At 42.0% G+C, this 25235-nt stretch overlaps 2 protein-coding genes across 3 annotated transcripts in view; one reads left to right on the top strand and one right to left on the bottom strand.

The window, feature by feature from the left end:
• The window catches only part of Ptprr (protein tyrosine phosphatase, receptor type, R), a 256745-nt gene that overhangs the window by 160448 nt on the left and 71062 nt on the right, over positions 1-25235 (bottom strand). The gene's annotated exons all lie outside the window — the stretch shown is intronic.
• Positions 568-2821, top strand: Taf7l2. Its single transcript, NM_001161855.1, has one exon. The coding sequence runs from the start codon at positions 866-868 to the stop codon at positions 2000-2002; it is 1137 nt and encodes a 378-aa protein (NP_001155327.1). The 5' UTR covers positions 568-865; the 3' UTR covers positions 2003-2821.

The following is a 25235-nucleotide window of genomic DNA, read 5'->3' as shown; positions in this document are numbered from 1 at the left end:
CTAACTAAACAAATAAAAATAAACAAACAAACAAAACCAAAAACCCAATAACAAAACAAGAAATCCACACAAAGAACACCGGAGTAACCCGGCAGCAGAAGGTCCCGCTAGGTGGAAACACAGCAGCCTTTAGGTGCTTCAGCCGGAAGCCTATGACCGGAAGTGCGTGCTCGGAGCCTGAGGTCCTTTTCAAAGTGAGTTTCTGTCCATACGCAGAAGCGCGTCTGCTGCCTCGAGGCTCACCGCTGGCCGTTAAGCGGCTGCCAGACGCCTGTGGTGGCCTCGGGAGGACTGAGGAGGGCTAGGGACGACTGAGGAGGACCAGGAACGACCGAGGAGGACCAGGGAGGCGCATAGAGAACTGTGGAGGAGTACATAGAGGTACGTGGAGACCGCGAGGCCTGAGGTGGCGTCCTGAGGCCCAGGACTGCCGCGAGGCCTGAGGTGGTGTCCTGAGGTGCAGGGTGGCCGCGAGGCCCGCGGAGGACTGTGGAGGACTAGGGAGGCCCGAGGAGGTGTAGAGGCAAACAGAGGCTCGAGGAGGCTGCGAGGCCCGAGGTGACGTGCAGAGGCCCTGCGGTTACCAGCGGAGGCCACCGAAGCCTGCCGAGGTGTGGGGAAGCCATTAGAGGCCAGCTGCCTACCTGGTGGCCCGGGACACAGGAACGAGGTGCCAGGGGCCAGCGCGCTGACTGAGCCTCCCTGGGCAGGGCAGACTTGAACTCTAAGCGCCTCGGCCTCACCGCAGCCCTCAGAGCCCCGCGGGGCCCAGCCTTTGTCCCCCCCAAGGACACAGGAAAGGAAGGTCGACCCCAGGCCACACGGCCTCACCTCAGCTCTGGCGCGGATAAGCCCAAGAGACAAGATGAGCAAAAGCCGAGATGAACCGCCTCACGAACTCGAGAACCAGTTCATACTGCGGCTGCCCCCAGAACAGGCTTCGGCGGTCAGGAAGATCATCCGTTCTGGAAATGCCGCCATGAGAGAGAAACTAAAAATCGACTTGTCTCCCGATTCACGCCGTGCCGTCGTTCAGGTAGATGGCGTCTCACTGTCTGCCAAACTTGTCGATTTGCCTTGTGTTATTGGAAGCCTGAAAACGCACGATGGGAAAACCTTTTATAAAACAGCCGATGTGTCCCAGATGCTATTGTGCAGCGCCGATGATGGTGATCCCCACACGTCCCCAGAAGAGCCAGCTACCTCTGCTGGTGCTACTGTAGTGGGAAACAAAAAGGAAGCAGAGGGAAAATATATCTGGAAGCATGGCATTACTCCACCACTTAAGAACGTCAGAAAGAAACGGTTTCGCAAACCAACAAAAAAGCCCGCCGATATGAAGCAAGGCGAAGAAAGCTGTAGGGCCTACATTGATTCCAAAGATGTGGAAAAGGAAGTGAAGAGGCTGCTGCGCTCAGATGCTGAAGCCATCAGCAGCCGATGGGAAGTCGTTGTTGATGATGAAACCAAGGCAGTACCAAGTCAAACCTGCACTTCACACGTTCCGTTGCCCCCTGAAGCAGGTGATCATACCTCATCAGCATGTGCTATGCCTCAGAGCACATTCAGTGATTCCAGCAGTGGCAAAGATGATCCAGAGAATAAAGATGAGGAGGAGGAAGAAGAAAAAGAGGAGAAGGAAGAAGAGGATGAGGATGAGGAGGATGAAGAGGAGGAAGAGGAAGAAGAGGAAGATGATTCTGAAGAAGACCTGGAAAGAGAGCTACAAGCCAAGTTTATTGAGTTTAGCTTGTGTGAAGCTAATGAAAGTAGCAGTTCAGTAATTCTTGGAATTCAGAAGCTGATTCATTCCAAGGAGAGAAAACTCCAAGAGATCCAGGCCAAAGCACAGAGGCAGAAAGATCTCCTCAGAAAATTGGAAAACCTGACCCTCAAGAGTCATTTCCAGTCTGTGCTAGATCAGCTCAAGTTACAGGAGAAGCAGAAGTATGAACAGATCCTTTTTCTACAGGAACAACTGAAGTGTTTTTTGAAGAAGTAAGACTTTGAATCCATCATCTAGACTGTAGACTTGGTGAAACTGTGTTTTCCTCTAGTTACCTTATCTTGAATTGTTTTTGTTTCTTTGAACATTTCACTGATTGTAGTGTTTCAAGAACAAAGTGTAGAAAAGGCAGTATAAAAAATGTGATAGCTTAAAGGGTCCCAATTGATCTTGGGGCTTGGCTTCTCTTGGTTAATTTGAGAACTCAATGAATAGCTTCTCTGTTATGATTTTATCATATTAGATAGCTGTACTTAAGAAAGGGCGACAGTCTAGCTTATAAGGACCTATGACTAGTTTGCATATGTTTAAACTGTTCAAGTATTTGCTACAACATAGAAAAAAAAGCCAATTTTCTAAGTGTGGCAGCCCATATCTCTAATCTCAGCACTTGAGAAAATTAGGCAGAATGGTTCATAAATTCAAGATCAGCCTGGGTTACATAGCAGCTTCCAGGACACACTGGTTTATATAGATCTGCCGCAAAACAAAGAATTAATACTAGATTCTGTCAAGGTAAAGGCTACTTTCCTGATCAGGGATTTTTTTTTTCTTTGTTCTTTGCTTGCATGTAACTGATTTTTGTTCATTAATTAGCAGTTGCAGCATAGGTGTTATCCTTATTATTGTAAGTCTCTCTATCTTAATCCCATTGGAAAAGATTAGGAAAAGCCTGATACCTGTAATGTCTACGAAGACTTTCTTATCAACCCTGGGCTGCGGAGAAGTGTTGTAAAGCTTTATTTACAGTCTATGTTCTTTAAGCAAAAATAAATGAATTCTTTTGAATGAGAATAAAAGAATCATTGCAGACTACTCTGTTTTATGTTTTGGTACATAGTAATGTTTAGTAGGCTGAGAAAACACAAAGAAAATGTTTATTTCAAGAAACAGCAGGTAGTTTTTCATACAGTGCTATATCCCCTAAGAAAGTATATTTCAGGAAATACATTTGGCAGCAGCATTTGATACCCAAAGTGTGTATCTTACTGTATCACTCTAGTTACTTGGAACTATTTATAGTTCTCTGGACTTAATGATACATACACTTTTCTTTCTGACCAGAATGTAAGTTTGTGTTGGGAGGTATGAGGAACACACACACACACACACACACACACACACACACAGCAATTTGTCAAAAAAAAAAAAAAACAGATGAAGGAGAAGCAGGAGAGGGAGAGAAAGGTGTACAGAGGAGGGTGGGAGTAAAAGAGCCATTGCTGAATATCAATAAAAGCCAAATTAGATACTCTCATGTTTTTAAGAAATTTTAAAGCTATCTGAAAACCAGTTATTAGAAAAAAAGATTAAAATTGATAATTTGGAAAAGCATTGTGAAGAATGGAGGTTAATAAGATTTAAAGTTTAGGAATTTATATTTTAAAGTGATTTAAAAGTAATTGTTGGTTCTTAGCTTTAATTTCATATTATGGAATATTTTATCAAGAGTCTATACAAAATCACCTTAGGAGTAACAGATGTTGAATAAAATTGAAGGAGTTCATCTTAAAATAATTACTAGTGTCATGGGAGCTGGCACAGAGGATATAAAAGCATGTCTTGAGCAGACATGAAGACTTAAATTCAAGGAGCCAGGTAAAAACCCAGGTGTGGATCTGCTACCCTAGCACTGTGGGGGCAGAATTTTGGGGCTTGTTAACTGAAACCTACTTGAGCAAGTTCAGTGAGAGATTTTACTTCAAGGGTAAGACTGAGAGTAATAGAGGAAACTAGTCATCCTTCTCTCTTCCAGCCATGAACATAGGCACACACCCAAGTACATGTGTGTACATACAGCACATACATTCAGCCCACACAGATTTCCTTTGAGAAAAAGTAAAGGAAATTATAGCTCTGCCTCATTAGTCAGTGTTACTATAAATCATGGTAAGTCAAACAATTTTTTAAAAAGGCAATTATCTCACTCTCTAGCCCAGTGTGACCTCAAACTCCCAAGTTCCGACATTGAGTGCTGGGATTATGCCTGAACAAACAGTTTTAGGGTGTTTTTTTTCTCTACTTTTTAATGAGAAAGGGTACTTAAGATTATAACTTGACTTGATTCTACAAATAGATGTTTGGCAAGGTATACCTGTTCTGGACCACTTAAAATGAAGAAGCATGAATCATAATTTCAAGGAGGTTGCAGGTAATAACATTGACCATATCAGTCAAATTACACACACACACACTTAAAATTTAATTATGTGTCTGTGTATGGATATATGCACACAAGTACAATTACCAGAGGAAGCCAAAGTCCTTAGATTTACTAGGAGCTGGAGCTACAAGTGATTGAGCTGCCTGACATACACATGGGAACAGAACTAGTGTCCTCTTGAGCAGTGTGCACTTTTAACAACTGCACTCTCAGTCTCCTTTTACCTATTTTTAAGATTGTGTTTAGGAGCACCAGTTGAATCAAATTAGCACAAGCATGCCAATGTGCTGTGATTTGAGGGGTTGCCAGGAAACATCAATTGTTAAAAAGTGTCACTTCAATCTTAAATTTGTTCTACCTTGCCTGAGATTACAGTTAAAGAATCTAAGCATCTTGTAAGATGCAAACTCTGTCATCATTTTGTGTGTGTGTGTGTGCATTTATTTAGTTCTATGCATGCTATTTAGAAGACTTAAAGAAAAGGCAGCTGGAGAATGAGAGGTACAGTTAAGACATGGAATGGAAAAGCTGTGGAGCCCTGAACTAAACAAAATGTAGAGGCTGTGAAGTAAGAGATGCTCAAGAGCATCATGAGCTTCCATCAGCTTGCTTATTCCAACAGACAACCACTCTTGATACCTTGTCTTGCCACTTTCTAGGCCATCACCCTGCTATTGCCGATTTTGTTGTCTGTAGGGTTAAGCTTGATCTATCAGTAGCTCTGACAACTATGCAGTTGTCCTAAATAAAGTCCCCACAGTTCCTCCAAGTGTTACATGTTTCTCTACTTAAACTTCCAAAGTAAATGTCTGTGGATGGAAAAATTACAAGGCTTTTGTCCACTCAGGATGGTGTCAGAATATATTTATTCTGAGAGGAATATATTTAAGAAATATATTTAAGAGACATATTTGTCAATATTGTTCAAACAGAGGCAAAATATGTTAAAAATGGTCATTGCTTTTAATAACTTGATGTGATAAAGTAATAAGTTTGACATGGGGGCTGGAGAGATGGCTCAGTGGCTAAGAGCACTGACTGCTCTTCTGAAGGTCCTGAGTTCAAATCCCAGCAGCCACATGATGGTTCACAACCATCTGTAAAGGGATCTGTTGCCCCCTTCTGGTATGTCTGGAGACAGCTATAGTGTACTTACATATAATAAATAAATAAATCTTAAAAAAAAAAAGTTTGACATGCTCCGAGCTGGCAGTGATGTAGCATGTCTAGAGCCTATTCCAGGGGGGAAAGTAGAAAGGAGTGAGAAAGTAGATATTGACATGTCTGATTTCTGTGGATAATGTATAGGATTTCCAATTCAAATAGAGAGAACCAATCCTAGAGTTCTAGGAAGTTACTATAAATATACATATTATTGAGCACCAATGTATACAAGCCCATTGGCATCCAAGATCTGAAAGAAAAGCAAGGAAAGGCTGCATTTGACAGCTGACTTTTTAGCATAACCCCAAAATAGACAACACAGAAAATGACTGAAAATATGAGCCAGCTAGAATTATCAGTTGGAATCCATACAAATGCATGATAAAGACAGCAGGGGATTCTTTTTTTTTTTTTTTTAAAGAGGAGTTAGGTTTGCAGAACATTAAAAAACAAAACAAAACAGGAGTTAATGCGTCTCTGTGACAGAAATATACACTCACTCTGCCAAAGGAAGACAAGTGGAAAGTAGTGTCAGAACCCAGGCTTAACTCTTCCTCAGATTAAAAAAACAAAAACAAAAAAACAAAAACAAAAAAAAACCAAACCTGAATTTTAACGTTCATGAAAAACATGTGTCCCGCACTATGGAAACTGGGCCAATTATTGGTTTATTCATAATTTTATGTCTCTAGTACCAGACACCATGTGGGGAAGCAGCCAAGGGCCAAGCAAAAGGTGCCAGAATTCTGCATGCAATTAGATGGCAAGCTGTGGAGGCCTCCCTCCTCCCTTTTCACATATATAAAAATAACTCCTCCCACCTTCCAGACAGGAACTGAATGAACGTAGAGGAAGGAAGCTAAGTGAGTCCATCTGTGACTAGGAAGGCAGGATCTTCAATAAGTGCTCCCCAAAGAAAGCAGTTTGAAATGTTCCTTTGACCATTTTCGAAAGGCACAGATTTAATATGCCTATGACTGAAGCATCTTCTCATCTCATGATCCATCGGTCCTGTGGAGTTTAGTGTTAATACACTTTGGCATGGTGGCATATGTCTGGAATTTAAGCACTGGGAAGGTTGATAAGGACGGTGTTTGATTATTTTTTAGCAGTGTGTGTGTGTGTGTGTGTGTGTGTGTGTGTGTGTGTGTTTGCACGCACGCTTGTGCGTGTAGGTGTGTTTAGTCTTTGGATATTCCCCTAAAGCTCAGTTCAAAAACTAAAACAATTAAAAGCAAACATTTTGGACTTTGAACATTTTTTTTCTCTTAGACTTTCCTTTTGCAATCCTCTCTAGCAACACAAAGTGCACGTGCGCATGTGCATGTGCACATACGCATGTGCACACACACACACACACACACACACACACACACACACACACACAGAGAGAGAGAGAGAGAGAGAGAGAGAGAGAGAGAGAGAGAGAGAGAGAGAGAGAGGTGAGAGGGCTTTTACTTGATGAAATTCGTATGTAATTCCTTCGAGGTCTCCCATCCCCACTTTAGTTTTTGAAGAATATAGTCTCACGTAGCTCACACTGGCTTCAAACTCACTGCATAGCAACAATGGCATTAGTCTCCTGATGATCCTGGCCCACCTCCCCAGTGCTGAGATCACAGGTGGGTACCATTACGCCCTAGTCTTCAGAAGTTTTACGCCATCTTTTAGATAAGCTCGAGACAACAGAATAGAGAGACATTGATACAGTTGAACATTGTTAGAATGCACAATTTTATATTGACATGTGCAATGATAACAATGAAAGAAATTATGTAGGGTACTGGAAGTTCATTTTGCCTAAGCCGGAACAGAACAGTGTAGTAGAGACTAGCAGAAAAACTACTTGCCAGAAAAATTCAAAGCCAGAGGTTAAATTGTCGGCTCTTCCTCTATGTGTCTATCATGCCTCACACTTTATATTATTATCATTTTGGTTACAGCTTGCACCAATTAGGCTGCTCTCTACTCTTTCTGCTTACAACTTCAGCTTCTTTCCTAGATTGCCCGTAGTGTAGGATGCAAGCATGAAACCTGCCCTCTCCAGGATTACATAAGCTGAGGGAGGTGTCTAGGGGATAGATTCTTCCCCGGGAGAACACTCAAAGGTCTGAGAATACAAGGCCACCATAAAGCAGCTGCCCATCTGCTTGGTCATAAGCCAGCTGAAGTCCCCAGGATATGAGTGCAGCTCTGAAGTGACTGCAGTGATGGCTGCCAAGGTAGGTCTGTGGAGGGGAAGCAGCAGAGGAAGCAACACAGGAGAGGAGGATGGTGGGCGCTACTGAGATGCCCTGCAACTTGTATCCACAGAATGCCTGGGTTGCTTCTCTGCTCCAGGCCAGAAGATCCCACAGGGAAGCAGCCTCTGGATTCTTGTCTGTAGACTCACCATGTCCCTTCTTTTGTTCCCTCATAACATTCAACATCCTGTGTTGTTAATGATGAGCCGCTTGCACAGCAACTCTGCTTTGTTATTAACTCTTGTGTCCCAGCATATAGTAGACATTGAACAAGTATTTTGTTCAACTAGAGGAATACACATTTTCTATCAAAATGCCTGTAAAGTACTTTGAAAAGCTAAAGGATCATTGAACATAAAAATTTGCATCTCCCTTTAAAAGGGGGGATGTGCCCAAAGGTTTTGAAACATAGTATCGGAGTATCTTAGCAGAACATTCACTCATGTGAAAAACACCATCCATCTACATTTGAGCAAGGCCTAGACAATACTTGGTTCACAAATGGATTAAGGTTCCCTTGAGCAGCCCTGGCCTCAGCAGTCAGCTGGTCCTTGAAGAAGCACAATGTGGCTGGTGATGTTAGCTGCTGGGCCTTTCTATTCTTTTAACCCACTGCTGGGGAGCAAGGATGTGTTTGCAAATGTTTGGCAGTGACTTGACCAGAGGCCATATGTGTTAGACCAAGGATGAGGAACTTCATTCTATTAGGACCAAGGATAACCGTCACTTGCCATACTAACTGTGAGTTTGTAGGGTTAGTGGTCACTGACATATAGTGTTGGGCTATTCTCATGGACTATTCAAAACACTTATATTTAATCCCTCTTCACCCTGGCAGGTACACAGTAATTCTATTCTAGGTTATATAGTAAAGCAAAACTTGGTAGAAAGGTTAATTGGTCATGCATATTCTCCTAGACAGGGATGGAGGTGGGACTCCAGTCCACACAACTTCAGAACACTGACCAGGCCCTGCGACTACCTTGTTGCACATGTGAATTGCTCTAATTCAAATCCCTACCAGGAAACTGCACAGTACAAATCAATGGTGGATCTCCTCAAATGTGGGGTTAGTGCTAAGGGAAACTCAATATAGAATGGCCATGTGAAACACGGTGGCTTTTGGAATGGGAAACATTTGATGATCCCTTATATTGATATTTTAAAGTTCCTCTAAGAATGTGTCCCTTGGCTTGGCAAGGACCCCCTGGTCACACATAGTAGTGCACACCTTTGATCCCAGCACCAGGGAGGCAGGGGCAGGCAGATCCCTGAATTTAAGGATAGCTTGGTCTACACAGGGAGATCTTGTCTCAGAAAAGAAAAAGGAAGAAAGAAAAAGAATATATTACCTTATATGGATGAGATATATTACCCTTCTTTATAGAAACTAGTATTGGGGATTTTAAACATTTTTTGATCTGCAACCTTATGAAATTCTGAACAAAGCTTTGCTAGAAACTGAGGAGAGAGGGAGTAGGCACAGGGGAGGGAGAGGGCATGGGAAAGAAAGGTGGGGAATTGTTGTAGTGAGAGATTGTTGGTAACACCTCTCCTTCAATTAATATTGGAATGGAACTGTGCTAATAAGGTGAGAGAGAAGGAGCGAGGTGCAAATGGAGTGGCGATAATGGGGAAGGTGAGAAGGAGGTGGGAAGGACAGGCATTCGCACTCATCTTTTCACACCCCTCTGTAGGAGGCTGGTACATCAGTACACCACCTGTGCTAATGAGCCCTGCTCTGTCTCCTTTCTCCAGCTCCTCTTCCTGAAGCTCCTTTAAATGTCTAATAACTCCTAGGAGATGCTTCCTGCAAATTGTATCCAGCTAAGAATATAATCTTAGAATATAGTCTCCATTAAAAATGCTGGGCTCCATTACAAGCAGAATGAATGAGTGTTCCCCCCAGGTCTCCTTCCAAAGAGTTCTGCTTTGCGGTGCCTGTTCCACTCGTCCTTTTAAGTGCACTCAGAGCTGTCCGCCATGTGTGTTGATTTTGGTTGCAAAATGCAAATGGATGTCACGAAGGTTCAGGAATAGGAGTGACGACAAAATACTGAATCCATTAGCCCTTTGCTTCAGCTGGTGTTGATCTCTTGCCTAGTGCTCTTTGCTGACTCATCTGATCCAGAAGGAAACTTAAACCTTGCCAACATCCTCCAGGATCTGTGTGCTCTGAAACCTACCTCCACTGCACTTTAATCCTGCCTTCCAATGATACACCTTGCCTTCTTTTCTATGGACTCATCCCTATCTTAGGCTCTTTCCCCTTCCTCCGTCCCCACTATAAAATATTCTTCTGCTTTGAGCTCTCCATGAGGAGCTTCTCAGGGCTCTGACTTCCATTGAATGTTGCCTCTTTAGGTTTGCCTCTCCTTGCTCTTCTGCCTAAACTAGCATCGTCCCAGATATGGTTCCTTCCAATACCACCTTTATGACATACTAATCTATCACCTTATCTAAGTGTTTACTTGTAGATTGTATATATTCTGTGCTAGCATGGAACGTTCAGAAAGGCAAGGGCCATGTATGTCCAGCTCCCAAAATATAGTTTGATGTAAACCACATAGGGATCTAATTCAGAGAAGGCTTTGCTGCTGGGGCTAATACAGCAATTTACCATGCTAGTTCCTGGTTCAGAGAGAGTTGGCTTCCAACTGTAATCTCACATAACAGAAAGTTCAAGGAAGCTCTGCAGAACCTTTCTTACAAGAACACCTTATTCATGATGACTTTGCCTTCTTGGACTAATCAGCTATGGAAATCCCCTAAACTGCGTACCATCACAATGGGGGTTAGGTCTGAACTTCTGAATGGGTGTGGGTATGACACTAACTAAATAAAGGCAAGCCTTATCTCCTGTGGTAGTCACGTACACACAATTTTGTGCAAGACACAAAATTCCTATGCAGTCAAGAGGCAGTTGTAGCTCAACATAAGTATCACTACCAAACCCTCTTTGATTTTCATATCTTCTTTTCTCCTCTTGATTGGCCCCTTTCTCCTTCGAGAACTTCCATTTTTATTTATATTTTTAGTCCTTCAACTCTCAAACTGATTAATATTACCTTATCAGAAAAACATGTCTCTATTCATAGGTAGTTTTTATATGAACTCATACCATTTATCTATTTATCTACTTATCTATCTATCTATCTATCTATCTATCTATCTATCTATTATTTGTGCAGAATAAAATAAGTAGTCAAAGATAATATTTTCAAATGTAAGGAATTACACATTGACTGGCTTTATATAAAATTTTCTCTGTACATTTCCACAACTCTCAGGCTAAGTGATTACAGAAAGCATGTTTACAGGGCCACCTTCTGAGGTTTACTTTTGGCCAAGTCAGGACTGTATCTTAGTATGTATCATCTTTCAAATATACTTTGAGCAAAGTACTTCATGTCATTTTTACTTGGAAGACTACAGTTAGCTTTCTGCATTCATTCAAGCTGTAAGATCTCTAAGTCTGTAGCAAATGCATGACACATATAAGGCAACTTGTCCTAATTTTTTAAAAATGAAATTAACCAATTGATAACAGAATTTTACTAAATCATTTATTTTTCATGTGTTGGGAGAGGAATTGAACTCAGAAGCTAGTTTTTCTCCTTCCTAATATTTTTCTCTAGAAATTAATCAAATTTGTCAAAACATCCCTGATGTTATATTTACCAAAAATGATGCCACAGATATGGAATCTAAAAGACTATCTTTTCTTTAGATCCTGAAGGTCTTTGTAGTGTAAACATATTAATATGCCTCCCAAGACTGTGACACAGACACAAACGGAGCAACAGGAGTGCAAACACAGCTTCCTTCAGACATGTATGTGTAAGCTTCATATGGCAGTAACATACCCATTTCATGTCCAGAAAGTGATTCATATATACATACTTATTTGCATATGGTAGGCAATCAATACATATTTGATAAGCGAATGACTCCAAACTAGCTTACACTGTCAAGTAAGATTTTTTTAGAAGGAGAAATTGTGAGGAATTCTACTTGAGGGATAATGACAGTGAAGGACAAGTGACCTACCCCGCCTAACCCCTAACTCTGCCCTGAATTCCCCAAGGTTGGAGGAATCTTCAGGCTACTCCAAGTCATTGTGTTTGTATGATGTTGAAACATCCATGGATGTAACTGGGGGCTAAACAGATCTGTTTATATTTTTTAAAAAGCAGATTTCTGTATGTTTTTGTGATCAGATCTAAGTTTGTTTCCCATTAGGTATTGCTTTTCAAAGATCATTGTTCCAAATAATCATGCAGAAGCAAATGGTCCTCTTGAAATAGAGCTGCCAAGTCTCCTTCAGACTGAGTAGTGTATGGAAAGTCACAGCAGAAGCCCTGGGGCTCTACTTAGAAGTCAAACATCCAAGAAGCCCATACTTTCTCAAGTGTATCTGTTAGTCAGTTGGGGTACAGGTTCAACATGTTATGGTATCAGGTAGTTGAGCCTATCTGTGAGATTTAAAGAACTCAAATGATCTACTTTGGGGAATGTTTATTAAATACTTGAATACCATTTCTCCTATTTAACTAAATTGAGGCTCAAAGGGCTAGTTGATCTTTTTTAAGGCTACAGAATTAAGGAGTAGGGGAGCTGGAGTTCAGGTCTACGCTCACTGCTCATATTCATATTTTCTTCCTAGGGGACAGCAAATCAGTATTCACCCACAGAGTCACAGATGATACAAAACCAAGCCCAAAACACACTCTGGGGCAGTGTCAGGCCCGAGGAAAGCTGATGTGGGAGATACACTTGTACCTGTGTGTGATGTATAGTTAGGGGAGGTTGTATTGCCTAGCCAATTCTTCTAAATTTCCAGTAGCTTACAAAATAAATACTGTCCACTCATGAGCACCATGTCCAAAGGGGTTCTGCTCACAGCAGTATCCAGGACCTAGTCTGAGGAAGACCTCCCTCTGAAATGCTCCTCTTAGACAGGAAAAATAGTATAATCAGCTCATAGTTTCTGCTTTAGAATGTCATCCCACAACCACAGTTTAGAGTCTAAAAGATACCACAAGTCTTGTCATCAGTATACATAGAAAGGCAAAGGATATCTGTGACCAGCATCGGTCTCCCCCAGATCTTCTCAGCATCTCCTGAACTGTAGGCCATGGACATCACCTCAGGGTCTGCCACTTGATGCCTTAAGTGCTGAGGCTGCCAGCACCGTGCTGCTGCCAGAGGATGCTCTCGGACAGGGATATAGTCTTTGCCAGAGAAAACATGGAGGTTGCCCATAAGGGTCCTTAGTTTGCACTGCACATTTAAATGACAGACTTGGAACAGTTCAAGGGAAGTATTTATGAGGTACTCACATCCAGACACTAGTCCAGACTCCATGAAGGTGGAGGACTTTTTTCATGTTGCTCACCATTGGATGGTATTGCTTATCAGAGACATATCTGATGCTGAGAGTAGATAATCTACTGCCAGTTACTTTAGAGACTTCTGCTAGCTCTTTAAATAATCACAGCGACCCACATGAAGAAGGTACCATTATCACCGCTACTTCATAGACAAAAAAGCTGAAGTAGAGAGGTTATATAACATCTTCGAGTTCATGGATGACTTCAGTGGCTAAAGACCTTTACCAAGGACCCCACACTTTAAACCTCATTGGGTTATAAGCAAAGACTATTGTGTGTATTAAGTGTGCCCTTTTATTTGTGAATTTGGTGGAAGGAGCAAGGTTAAAAGCATTTTATTGGCAATTCCTCAGAAGACATTGTTTTGCTATTGTGAACCCTATACTTTTAATTTAGTAATAGTCACAGTTAGTCATCAGCCAATGGTAAAGCAGGAAGCCAATTAAGCTCTTCAAAAACCTCATTTTGTTACTTTCAGAAAGCAAGGACCAGGGCAGCCAAGGCAAGTGCAAGGGGATTCGCTGAGCCTGCAGGTGGAGAAGGCATAATCACAGCTCATGGGTCCCAGTGTCTCTCAGCAGCTGTGAAGTGCCTGGCTTCCTTCAGTGTGAAGCGTTCTGCTTTGACAAACGCTGTAAAACAGAGCAGACTGTGAGCAGGTCACCATTTTCTCTTTGGCTGGTGCTCTGAAGCCCAGGAGGACAAAAGGCAAGATGTCCTGTTAGGCCTGCCATTTAGGATGCCTGCACGTTGGCACATGAAGCTTTCTCAGTTCCTAAGAGAGCCTTCCTCACTTCTAGACACTTTTATAGCCACTGACTCTCCTGCTGTGTATTGATCATACATAGCTTAGCCTTTCTTTTTTTAAAAAAATATTTTTAATAAGGTATTTTCTTTATTTACATTTCAAATGCTATCCTGAAAGTTCCCTATACCCTCCTCCCGCCCTGCTCCCCAACCCACCCACTCCTGCTTCCTGGCCTGGCATTCCCCTATACTGGGGCATATGATCTTTGCAAGTCCAAGGGCCTCTCCTCCCATTGATGGCAGACTAGTCCATCCTCTGCTAAGAGGATCAACAATATTAACTAACCAGTATCCCCTGCCCCCTAGACTTGTGTCTCTAGTTGCATATGTAGCTTAGCCTTTCTTAAAGTTGGGAAGTTTGCCAGTGTAGAGCTTGCTACTTAAACTGGGGCTGCTTTTTGGAGCACCCGAATTATGTTAAAGCCTGGGGCCGACTCTCCGCACTTACCGCTGTTCAGTTTTAACATACACATTCGGGAACAAATTCCCTTCCTGAACTTTAGATTCCTCCTCTAAGACTTAAAAGAAATGCAACCATATCCCACCAAATCTGCTCCTCTTAATAGCTGTTCCTGGGACAGTTCAGAATGGGGCAGGACGTCTTGTTCACTGACATATCATTAATCCAGGCTGTTGCAGCTCTCATACATGCTGGAGGTTCTGTGATTCATTGCCAGGGGATTTCCTTATGCTGCACTTCTGCATGGCAGAGGCCACAAATACAATAGTCAACAGTAATATGCAAGTGATGTTGGCAAATAGCGCTGGCCAGCTTTTGACTGCTGTGAAGTGGAAGGTCAAGGTTCTGTCTGAGGGTTTACTGCCCAAGAGCTGCAGCTGAGTGCTGCTGTGTGGAAATGCAGGTGTAAAGCTGTTAAGACCTAGGATTCCGGGGAGTTCTATACACTGAGGATCCCTCAGAATGTTCTCGCTGTGTTGAATATCCTGCAGGCCAGTTGATTGCAAGTCTGTAACTGTGCTGCGTAGGAATGTTGCAGATCAAGAACCAAAACTATCTTGGAGGCTTGTGACTTTCAGGTAAAGCCTCTTAAAAAGATGAGTTTAACATAGCAGCAGCAACTCGGAGAGCCACCAGAGAGCATCTAGTCTAGTGGGTCTCAACCTTCCTAATGCTATGACCCTTTAATACAGTTCCTCGTGTCGTGTGACTCCCAACCATAAATTACTTCATTGCTACTTTATAACTATAATTTTGCTAGTTATGAATCCTTATGTAAACATCTGTTGTGTTGTATATCTGATATGTGACTCCTGTAACAGGGGTCATTCGATCATTAAAGGGGTCTAGGCCCACAGGTTGAGACTGCTCATCTAGACTCAAAAGCAGTGAGTGCCCGCTTCATTATAACCTCCTAGCTGATGTCTCTGCTGGTGTGTTCAGTGCATGCATTGGTCTATAACCTCTACTCTATGGTAGAGTTCATGTAGACATTTCCACAGTGGTATAGACAATTCAGGGTAACCTGAAACTGGGGTGTAGGGACACAGTCTCTAATATTAGGCTCAGAATAAATGGCTTATTATTCCTCTTGGAGCAAGTTCTGTGCTCTGCACTGACAGTTCAAACTTCAGTTTTTTTAAAAAAAAGTACAATATTCAGATATAATTTTGAGGTGTTTTGGAGGAAAGAGATTGCCAGCAGAAGTAAGAATTCTTTGAAAGATACAAGTCACTGAATCTGACAGAGTGGAGTATGCACAAGGGGAACAGCAAGGAACGGGATTGGAAACTTCCCTGGGTTTGACCTGTATGCAGTGCAATGTCATTCAGGGATCCAAGCCAATATGGGAGAGTTAGGGTCCCATTGATATTTTAGTGGTAAGAAGGCGGGTCAAGAAAGAGAAAGTGGGTTGGGACAGGAGTGCTACCACCGTGTCCAGGACACACTAGGAGAGTGCAAGTGGAGAAGTAGGGGAGAGGTAAAGCATAGAGTAGGAAGACAGTAGACAGGATGGAGGGGTGGAGCCAGTGTGGTAGTGAGGAGGAGGAAGTGCTGCAGCTCTCCTCCAGGCTTTTAAGCTGGCAAAGTGTGTGGATTGTGACTCAGTTGTTGACTGACACTGGAAGGACTGGCGCAGGAGCAGGCGGGGTGGGCTGATGGTAAGGGAGAAGAAAGCTGGTAAGTTCCTTGTTCTGGTCCTTTTATGAACCATCCGGGTAGGCTGGAGACAACGTCTTGGGACCTATATGTGTAAAGATGATGCAGTCAAAAGCCGGGCATGGTGGTACACGCCTTTAATCCCAGCACTCGGGATGCAGAGGCAGGCAGATTTCTGAGTTCGAGGCCAGCCTTGGGGATAAGAAGCAGCCTAAGAACAGGCTCTGGAGATGGACTGTTTCCAGGGGAGAGAAGAGATGACCAGGGGACTGCTAAAAGGCATACGACTCTGCATTCTATCACTGCATACCCTGAAAGAGTTAAACGCCACCCCCAGCCCAGCATGGGTTAAGACAGTGCATCCCTCACCCATGCTGGGCACTGATTCAGATAGTTAAGCTGACAAGTGGCAGACTCACCTTCATGCAGCAGTCAATGACTCAATGAATCGACTGCTGCAAGAACTATGTGTGCATCTCTAATGAGGTTCCCTAGGTAGCATATACTCAACACAGTGAAGAACATTGGCGTTTCCTGGGCCTGCTTGTTACTTGCTATTCAATTTTTCATCCAAGAGCTGCTGTAGTTAGACATTTTCTCCAATTTGGAAAAGGACACACAATGATTTTGGCTTTGACTCCATCAGCAGGCTTTCTCAGAGAGTCAGGAAGTTATTGACGCCCAAGTCAGCAGGACACATTGGAGAGAACAGAGATCCAGCTTCCTGTCACTGATGCTGCCTTCTCTTAATACTGCGGTCTGAGGCACACTGTCTGTCACTATGGGACCAGAGTCCCTTGATTGGCTTTAGAATGTGATGACCATAGGCCATAAATATTTTTGAAACAGTTCTGAAGAGAAATCCACCCACAGTTTGCTTATGTAAACCTACGGGTAATTATTTTACCAATAAATCTTTGAGGAGGAAACCATGCTCTTACTTTTTATGTAATATTTCCCATACTATAGACTGAGTTGCCTTTCTAACTAGAAAACATTTTTCTGGTGTCTGTCTCTTATTGGAGGGAGTTGCTGCTCAGAGTAGCAGTACAGTCAAGGAGCATGCCTGGGACCCATTGCAGGGCTGCCTTGATGACAAGAGAATTGAGCTTCAATCAGAAATGGGTTTAATGTTATGCTTTTTCATTTCTTGATTTTCGTTGCGGGGACTGATTCTACAACCTGATGTAGGCTGGGCAAGAGGCCTGCTTCCACCCTCTTTCTCTTGTCCTTACTTGAAGGCAGAGTCCCACTCAGTGTCTCAGACAGGCCCTCCCACTGGAGTCTCCTGACTCTTTGGGATTATGGACTCGAAGTGCAGGACACGGTTGTATGTACCCTGCCTTGTTCCATCGTTTCCATGTAAGGAGGGCACTTTGGCTCTCCAAAATGGATTTGGTTGGCTATAAAAGTGTACGGTCCTTGCTCCCTGCTGCCTTTGAGAAGCACTTTCTATAGCTTGAAAGACCGAAGGGCAACTGGAGGTCAAAGAGTCAGGAAGGAGTTAAGAAAGTCTCCGGCTTCCGATCATATTTCACTTTCGGAATGATTTTTGTGATTAGAAGAGATTTGCATAAGGGGAAATTATAAATTGCCACTTAAGATGATAAGCTACTAGTTACTCATAATTAATATGTAGTCATTTATAATTAATGACACAGTGTAATTAATATGTAATCAATGCACAATGACTACTGTGTATTCATATATGGTGCGATGGTGTCAGTGTTCATGACTTCTCTTACTGTTTAGCTGATAACTGAAAGTGGCCAGGCAGAGCAAGAGGCTGCCCCAAATTCCTACTAAGTAGGGAGAAAGGAGGAAGTTGGGCATTCACTGTTAGACCGCTTGACCAGCTCCGCATGTACACCTTCACCACTGACTGGAAACTGAGTAGCTTTGTGAGCCTGCGTGAAACTCCGACGGCAGTTCTCTTGGAACCAATCAGAAACGCGTTCTAACGGTCGCACTACATGTTAGGAAAGCAAAAACCTTAGCTTTCATTTTCCTTACATTTCCTCCCACAAATAGCATAGCGAATGTGTAATTTAATTAAACCGATGTTTCTTCATAAATGTAAACGGGTCAAGCGAGCACAAGTAGTTTCCTTTTTATCTTCCTCTCTTTGGAACAATTATTTAATTAAATCAGCAGCCCCGTAAACCCAGCTAGCATTTTGTAAGGGGCATTCTGGTTAATGAAATCTTGTCTCTGTTTACAAAGTCCTCCCCAATGTCTATCCCCTTCCCTTCCCTTTCTGCTTTTACTCTCAAAGGGTTTTTTTGTTTGTTTGTTTGTTTGTTTTGTTTTTTTGGCACTTCATTGGTTGTGCTGTCCCAGCCTCTGCTGGATCACACTAAAATCAGTTTAGAATAAAGTTAAAAACACTAGTGTGGCCAGCAACACCCCATACAGCCCAGCCCTTCCCATTGTTGGGCTTCCTCTCTCAGCTCTTTTCATTTGCCTTTAATACCTTTAGTCCCTACTTTGAAAGCACACGCTTCTTGATGCTTCAGGACCTTAATATAGGATCGTTCTAAATTACTTTCTGTTGCTGCGATAAATGCAACGATCAGAACCAACCTGGGGAGGGACATATTTTCTTTCACATGCTACAATACATTATATAGAGAAGACAAAGCACGAACTAGAAGCAGAAACCATGGAGTGCTGCTAACTAGATTGCTCACGCTGTTTGCACCGCCACCTTTTTACACGTAGCCGAGGCTCACCTGCCTCATGACATACTGCCCACAGTAGGCTGGGCTCCTCTATAACAATGCCCCACAGACAGGTCCAACACACTAATCTGATGGCCACATTCCGTAGCTGAAGTTCCCTCTTCCCAGACTGTCAAAAATTGGTTGATAGCCAAGATGAGCCCTTACAATGCTGTCTTCCCAGCTTGAGATCTCTTCCATTTCCACTACCTGGCTAACTCTTATTTAGTTTTCAGATTCCAGGTTTTTGGTTACTTCATCAGGGGGATTTATCTTAATCTCTTAGCCCAGTTCATGCACTTATGGTGCACACATTTTCAGTGAGCCTGCTTATTTATTATTCTGACCTCAATCGTAGCATATATCTGGAGGTTTTGAATTGAGTAAATGGTGAATGTTTAACATGCATCTAGCAGATTACATACACATGATGCCTCTTGCATATTACCAATACACTATTCTCTAAAGAAATAAAGATCTATTTTAAAAATATTTGAAACTTCTAAGGCAAATAAGGCATGGAATTCTGAACACCAGTTTTGATGGGGTGGTGGTACCAGAACACAATTATAAAGAAGAGACTTAAATAGCAAGGGAGAACTGAGGGGAACGGTGGCTATAGATGGAGACCTGTTAGAAAATTAGGACACCGTGAGCCATATTGGATACTATAGATGGAACCCATTAGAAATACCATCTGCCATATTGAACACTCTGTTTGGTTTCAAATTTGTCTTCAAAGTTGACCACTCTCCCTATCTCCTGGATATGGTCTCTAGTCTATAAGGTGGAGATGCTGCACTGTATAAACTCTATCTCTCTGTTTCTTAGATTTTATGTTGCTAAAGCCACTTAGCTGCCTCCATCAGCACTAGACAGCTAGTTTGACAAGGAAAAAAGTTACCCCTATGTTGGCAGAAGAGTATAATGATTTCCCTGACACAAATTCAACTTTTTTTTTTTGTTATTTCAAGAGAAAGCTTTTGACTTTGTAATGTGTCTTGTCTTGATTATGGGGGCTGAATCTCATGTTTTGAGCATTCATCTATAAAACAAAAATGTCTGAGTGCCAGTGCGACTTTTTTTTTTTTAACACCATCAAAGATAGTAATCTATCAAGTGGGTATCCTGTGAGACCAACCCACATCACTACATTAGATTGACGTTTCTACAAGGGAGGGTGCATAACAATTAGCATGGTTTAAGTATAGCTACTTATCTCAAGCTTTATCTGTACTCAAAGAGGGAGTAACCCGGAAATATGAAACCAATGACATCACTCTTTGCTACTGATCACCGGTTGACACTACTTCAGAGCAGAAGAGAGAAACCTCGAGGCTATGCAAGAGTCCAGACTGCATGGCTGGGTAGGAAGATGGTCACTTAAGTGCAGAATATGCCAGAGGCAGAAAGCTAGAAACCAACTTGAGTAAATGTGGCATTACAGGGACACTGCATAGGTACACCCAGACACAAGAGAATACAAAGGCAAGGAACAGCTGGACGTAGAACAGAATCAGGCCGATGATAGCAAGCTTCAGAGGCAACACATATACAAAGGCCCGGGATAAATCTGCCCTGGCTAGTGGGATTGTTCTAAAACTATTTACTTCCTACATCCAGCCCTACACTTGCCCTAAAACTAATACCCCCTCAGAGACTCAGGATGATTCTAATTTTTGTGAAACTGACAAGATCAACCATCACATCACCCGTGGTCTAGAATATAGACTTGCCATCCATTTGTGTCCATGAGAGTTATGTTCAGTATTACAGGACATCAGAAAGTGAGTATAAGGCTCTTAATGGACTACCCTGCCTATATGGCATGCCTACCAGTCCATCATTTTTGTAGGAAAAGGAATTAAGGCCACTGAGCCCAATCCCAATTCAGTTACTACTTTTCCTCTTTTCCCCCCATGTGTCTTTCTACATTCATGTCATAAAAGGTTTCCACCATATCTTTGGTAATTTAAACAAAGCACATTCAAGCTTTAGCCCATGAACTGCATGCGTTGAAAGAAACAATGAATACAGTCACAGACGTGTAGATGGCAATGTCGTTTGCAGTGTCAAAAGGCTGGGTGCCCTGACTATATACTGTTGCAGTCATAGGTGAGTTAAACTGCTTAAAAGGTGAGAAGTCCATGGACACGTGCAACACGTTCTTCTATAATTGTAGCGCATGCTTTATTTGCAAGGCTATGTTGCATACAATCTATTACATGTAATTGTGTCACATTTGGCTTGGGAAATTGAGATAGAATAAAGCATCCTGGGAGACATCAGCTTTAGGTTTCAAATCACTCTTCCTTTTTAGCAGTGTCAGAAGACTACAGGCTAGCTCAGCAGGGACGAGAGATGTTAGTAGCTGCTTAGAGTAGTGCACAGCCATGGCCTCAGCACTCGAAGAGCTGAGGCAGGAGGATCAGGATTTTGTGGTGAACTTTAGTTATTCATTGAGACTTGTTTTTTTTTTTTTTTTTAAGAAGCTAAACTCTGAGAAGAAGGGGGGATAAAGAGAGGGGCGTAAGGGTAGGATTGGGAGGAAAGGAGGGACATGCAGCTTCAATCAGGCTGTAAAGTGAATAAACAAGTTATTTAATGAAAAAAAAAAAGAAGATAAACAAGTAGACACCTAGTGAAGTACCCTTTTTGTTTTTCTTCTTTCTTTTTTTGACAAACACAACAGACCCGGACTCTACTGCAGTTCTGCTCGCCTTCTAATTATATATGAGAGACAAGCTCAGAGTATGGCTTCTCCTAAACTAACTGGAACAATGTCTGGTGCTTTGTGTTTAAAATTCCTCTTGTAGAAGCAGGTTGCACCGATCTGTTTTGTGTTACTATAATGAAATACCTAGGTCTGGATAACTTTATGAAGAAAGGATACTTGTTTGGCTCACAGTTCTAAGTCTGAGCATCTCCATCTGGTATGTTTTTCTCCTGATCTATCCCGAGACACTATAGGTATCACCACAGCAAAAGGCAAGGAGCCCATGTGTTTATCCGTTCGCTCTAGCCTTTCTGTTTCTTTTCATAAAGCTGTGCATTACCAATAATCAGCCTACCATAGTAGATTTTTAGCCAGTGCTAATCTTTATCTCCCAAACCACACTTGTGAATGTCATTGTCAGATTAAATTTCCAGTCCTGTAACACTTAAGAACATAGATTAAATTCTGACACAGGAACCCTTGAGGACATACATAAACCATAGCCAGCATATTTACCAGCATTCACAGCCTGTGCTTTGTCAAAGTATTAGATAATCTGGTTGACTTGACTGTTCCTCATCCATGTGACTATGATGTTGACATTTGAAACACTAAGTTAATTTTAATGAATTAAACAGAGTTCGCTGAATGATGATCCCATCCATCCATATCCTTTCCCAGATAGTTCTATTTCTACTATTGCCTTCACAAATTACACAACACAGCTTAATCAACACAAATTACTTCATAGTTCTGTGCATTAGAATTTTTTTTAAAATAAAAATCCTTGCTGGGGTTCGAGACAAACTATAAATCATTCACTAATTTAAAGATATATAATATCCATACAAGAAATGCAGAGATGATACACATATCGTGGACACTCCTAAGAGAATGACCAAGTCATGGCCTCTGTCCAGATGCAGAAAACATTACTGCAGTCCAAGCAGGATGTGCATTAGAATCTTGACTCGGGTCTGATCTGAAATAATACACACCATTGACTCTGCTCTTCTGCATAGATTTTGAGGGAATATCTGTTTCTTGGGCCACTCCAGCTTCTGGAAGCTCCTATATTCCATGTGTTTTCGGTCTCATTCTTCCTTTATGTCATTCCGACTTCCTCTTCACTCTTCCAGCCCCACTTTTAAGGTCTATTAAATACTCTGGGTCCAGAAGCTCAGAAAGAGCTCTTGCTCAGAGCCATCTTAAGATGCTTCATCTGTACCCTCATTTCCTCCTCTCAATTCCAGATGACACTGAGGTCTCAAGGATTAAACATAGGTACCTCTGGGATTGATTGTTATTCCTACCACAGCCACGTTTGAATTACGTCGATTGATCCTGGGATTGGTGATCATGGCTCACTTGCTTTTTATAACTAAATGCTACTCATGATGGGATGGAGATTTCAGTGGTTGAATGACTGGGGGTGAAAACGCATTGGAGAGCTAAAAATGACAGGGTCTGGAAGCTAGGTTGGAAGCACCCATTACAAACTCCTCACTGGCTTTCATTGCACTGTAGGGTCTGAATGGGCCAGTAGCTGTGTCGTCTTCATTTGAGTGTGTAAAAACCCTCTCAGTGTCTAGCCAGAGGATAAGATTGAAGAAATCTCAAAATAACCTTCTCTAGCAGAATCATGAGAACTGTGTCCAGGCTCTCACAGTCTCCATCCTGTCTATAAGCATCAGGACCAGTGGGCTCAGACTATCTTCTTCTCCATCAGTCAGTGTTTACACCTTCATTTCTTAAGCTGGGCTGGCTTTAGAGATACTATGGCACTGGCTGTGAGTCTGCTTTGGATGGATTTAGAGAAATTCATTCTTGAATTTTCCCCTACTCTGAAAAAGCCTTCTAGTGAAAATTCCATTCTGACTTCTACCTAGTGGAATTGGGATCCATTCTGCCAAGAAGAAGAACAAACCAACAACTTCCTCACACCTCCCCCTCCCAAAAATACATAAATAGCCACAGCTAGCCTAAAACAGAACTTCCTATGCATCATCAGGAAGGTCATATATAGTGTGTTAAGGTGCTAAATGAGAAGATCTGATTTCAGACTCACAAACATGCTATGGGTAATTTGACTTTCTTTAGAGCTATTGCATAATGTCCATGTTTTAATTTTACTCTATTTGCACGACAAACTGTCTGTCCTGAAATCCGTAGTTCACTCTCCCAATACTGATGGGTGACCTTTCAAAATCTATTATCTCTAGAACTTACATCTGACATCTTGACTCCCAAACTCTGAGTGTCAGAGTCCCTAGTGGATAGCTAAAGATAGAAATATATAATTCTGTGTGTTTCACATTTTGCAATAAGACAGCCTTTATCATAGGAATTGGAAACCTGTTGAAACTAATAAAAATGTATATTAAATAGATTTTATATAACAGAATGACATTTTGAAATAGTTAACATATTCCAAGGGTTTTAGTTAAAACAAATAAAAGGGAAGGCAACTTTTCCTGAACATAGGGGAGATTCTCAATGAGGGATATTATAAGTTATTTATTAACTTATTTTCATAGTATTACTTTTCCCTGTAAGTTCAAATCCAGTTATCACTTTACTATGAGGACATATGTATGGGCACACAGTTTTTTATCAACAGTTTAAGAATGCCTTGCGGATAAGCAACTCTTTTTATGTTCTTACAGCACTAAGTTAACACTGCCAATATCCTTTAGCTCAGTGATTCTCAACCTGTGGGTTGTGACCCCCATGGGGGTCGAATGACCCTTTCACAGAGGTTGCCTAAGACCACCAGAAAACACAGAGTTACATTATGGTTCATAACAGCAGAAAAGAATGACAGCTATGTAGAATTATTTTCATTACTATTTTTATTTTATTTTAAAATAATTTCATTTAGTTTGTTAAAGGGTCACAGCATTAGGGAGGTTGAGAACTACTACTTTAGGTACTATCAATGTTTGGATCCTTTCATCTCCAACTAGTTTTATACTAGTGGGTTTTTGTCTGTTTTTCTTTCTAAACTATACTGTTAATGTTTCCTGGAAAGAAGGTGAAACCGCACCCCTTTCAAACAGCCAATAATTCAATGAGAATACATTATTACCTAGCTGCCACACTCCATGTGACTGGTGAGTTTTTGTTTACAGAGGAGTTCATGGTACCTTCTTCCGTCATCTGCCACAAGCATCATGCTAGGCTCTACCAAGTCTCCTTGATGCTATAAAACTAGCAAACAGTTCATCCGCTGTTCTTTTGGAAACTGTTGTGTCATAGAACCTAAACACCTGCTCTAGGTTTACGCTTAGATAGTTTCCAGGACAGTTAAGTGGGGACAGATGCTTATGATATTCGTGACACATACACTGGTCTTCTGTGCTATAACAACTCAACATGAATATGGTGGTTTTAAGCAGAAGAAATGTTTTTCTCGCAGTCTTGGAGAGCTAAGCCAAGTTGCTAGAAGGGTGGCTGCCTCCTCCAAGGCGCTACAGGAGATTGTTCTCTTCCTGCTTCCAGGGGCCCCTGACCTGGTGGCCATACCTCTTCCATCTTTGTCTCTGTGGTCCTTCACATACACACTAGGCACTCTTGATTTCTGAGCCCTCCCTCTGGCTCCTGGTTATAGTTTCACAAAACGTGGATTGCAAGTGAACTGACTTCATGAACTTATGACTTTTAAAATACTTAAACTTTTTTAATATTACGAATGGGTTATACTTATTGAGCACATCTATGTGTCAGTACTCACTGCAGCTGAGCGTGAAGACCTAAAATGATAATAAGAACGTAGTAGGAGCACAGGTACCGGTAGTACATCTCCTTAGTTACTGTCTCTTTATTGAACACTGTAGTTGTTCTGTAACATAAGTTGGGAAACTCAGAGCTCCTTCAGTGGATTAAGGGCTCGGTTTGTGCGATT

Source organism: Mus musculus, chromosome 10, assembly GCF_000001635.26.
Source record: "Mus musculus strain C57BL/6J chromosome 10, GRCm38.p6 C57BL/6J".
NCBI lineage: Eukaryota > Metazoa > Chordata > Mammalia > Rodentia > Muridae > Mus > Mus musculus.
This window is presented reverse-complemented; position numbering and strand designations above follow the sequence as displayed.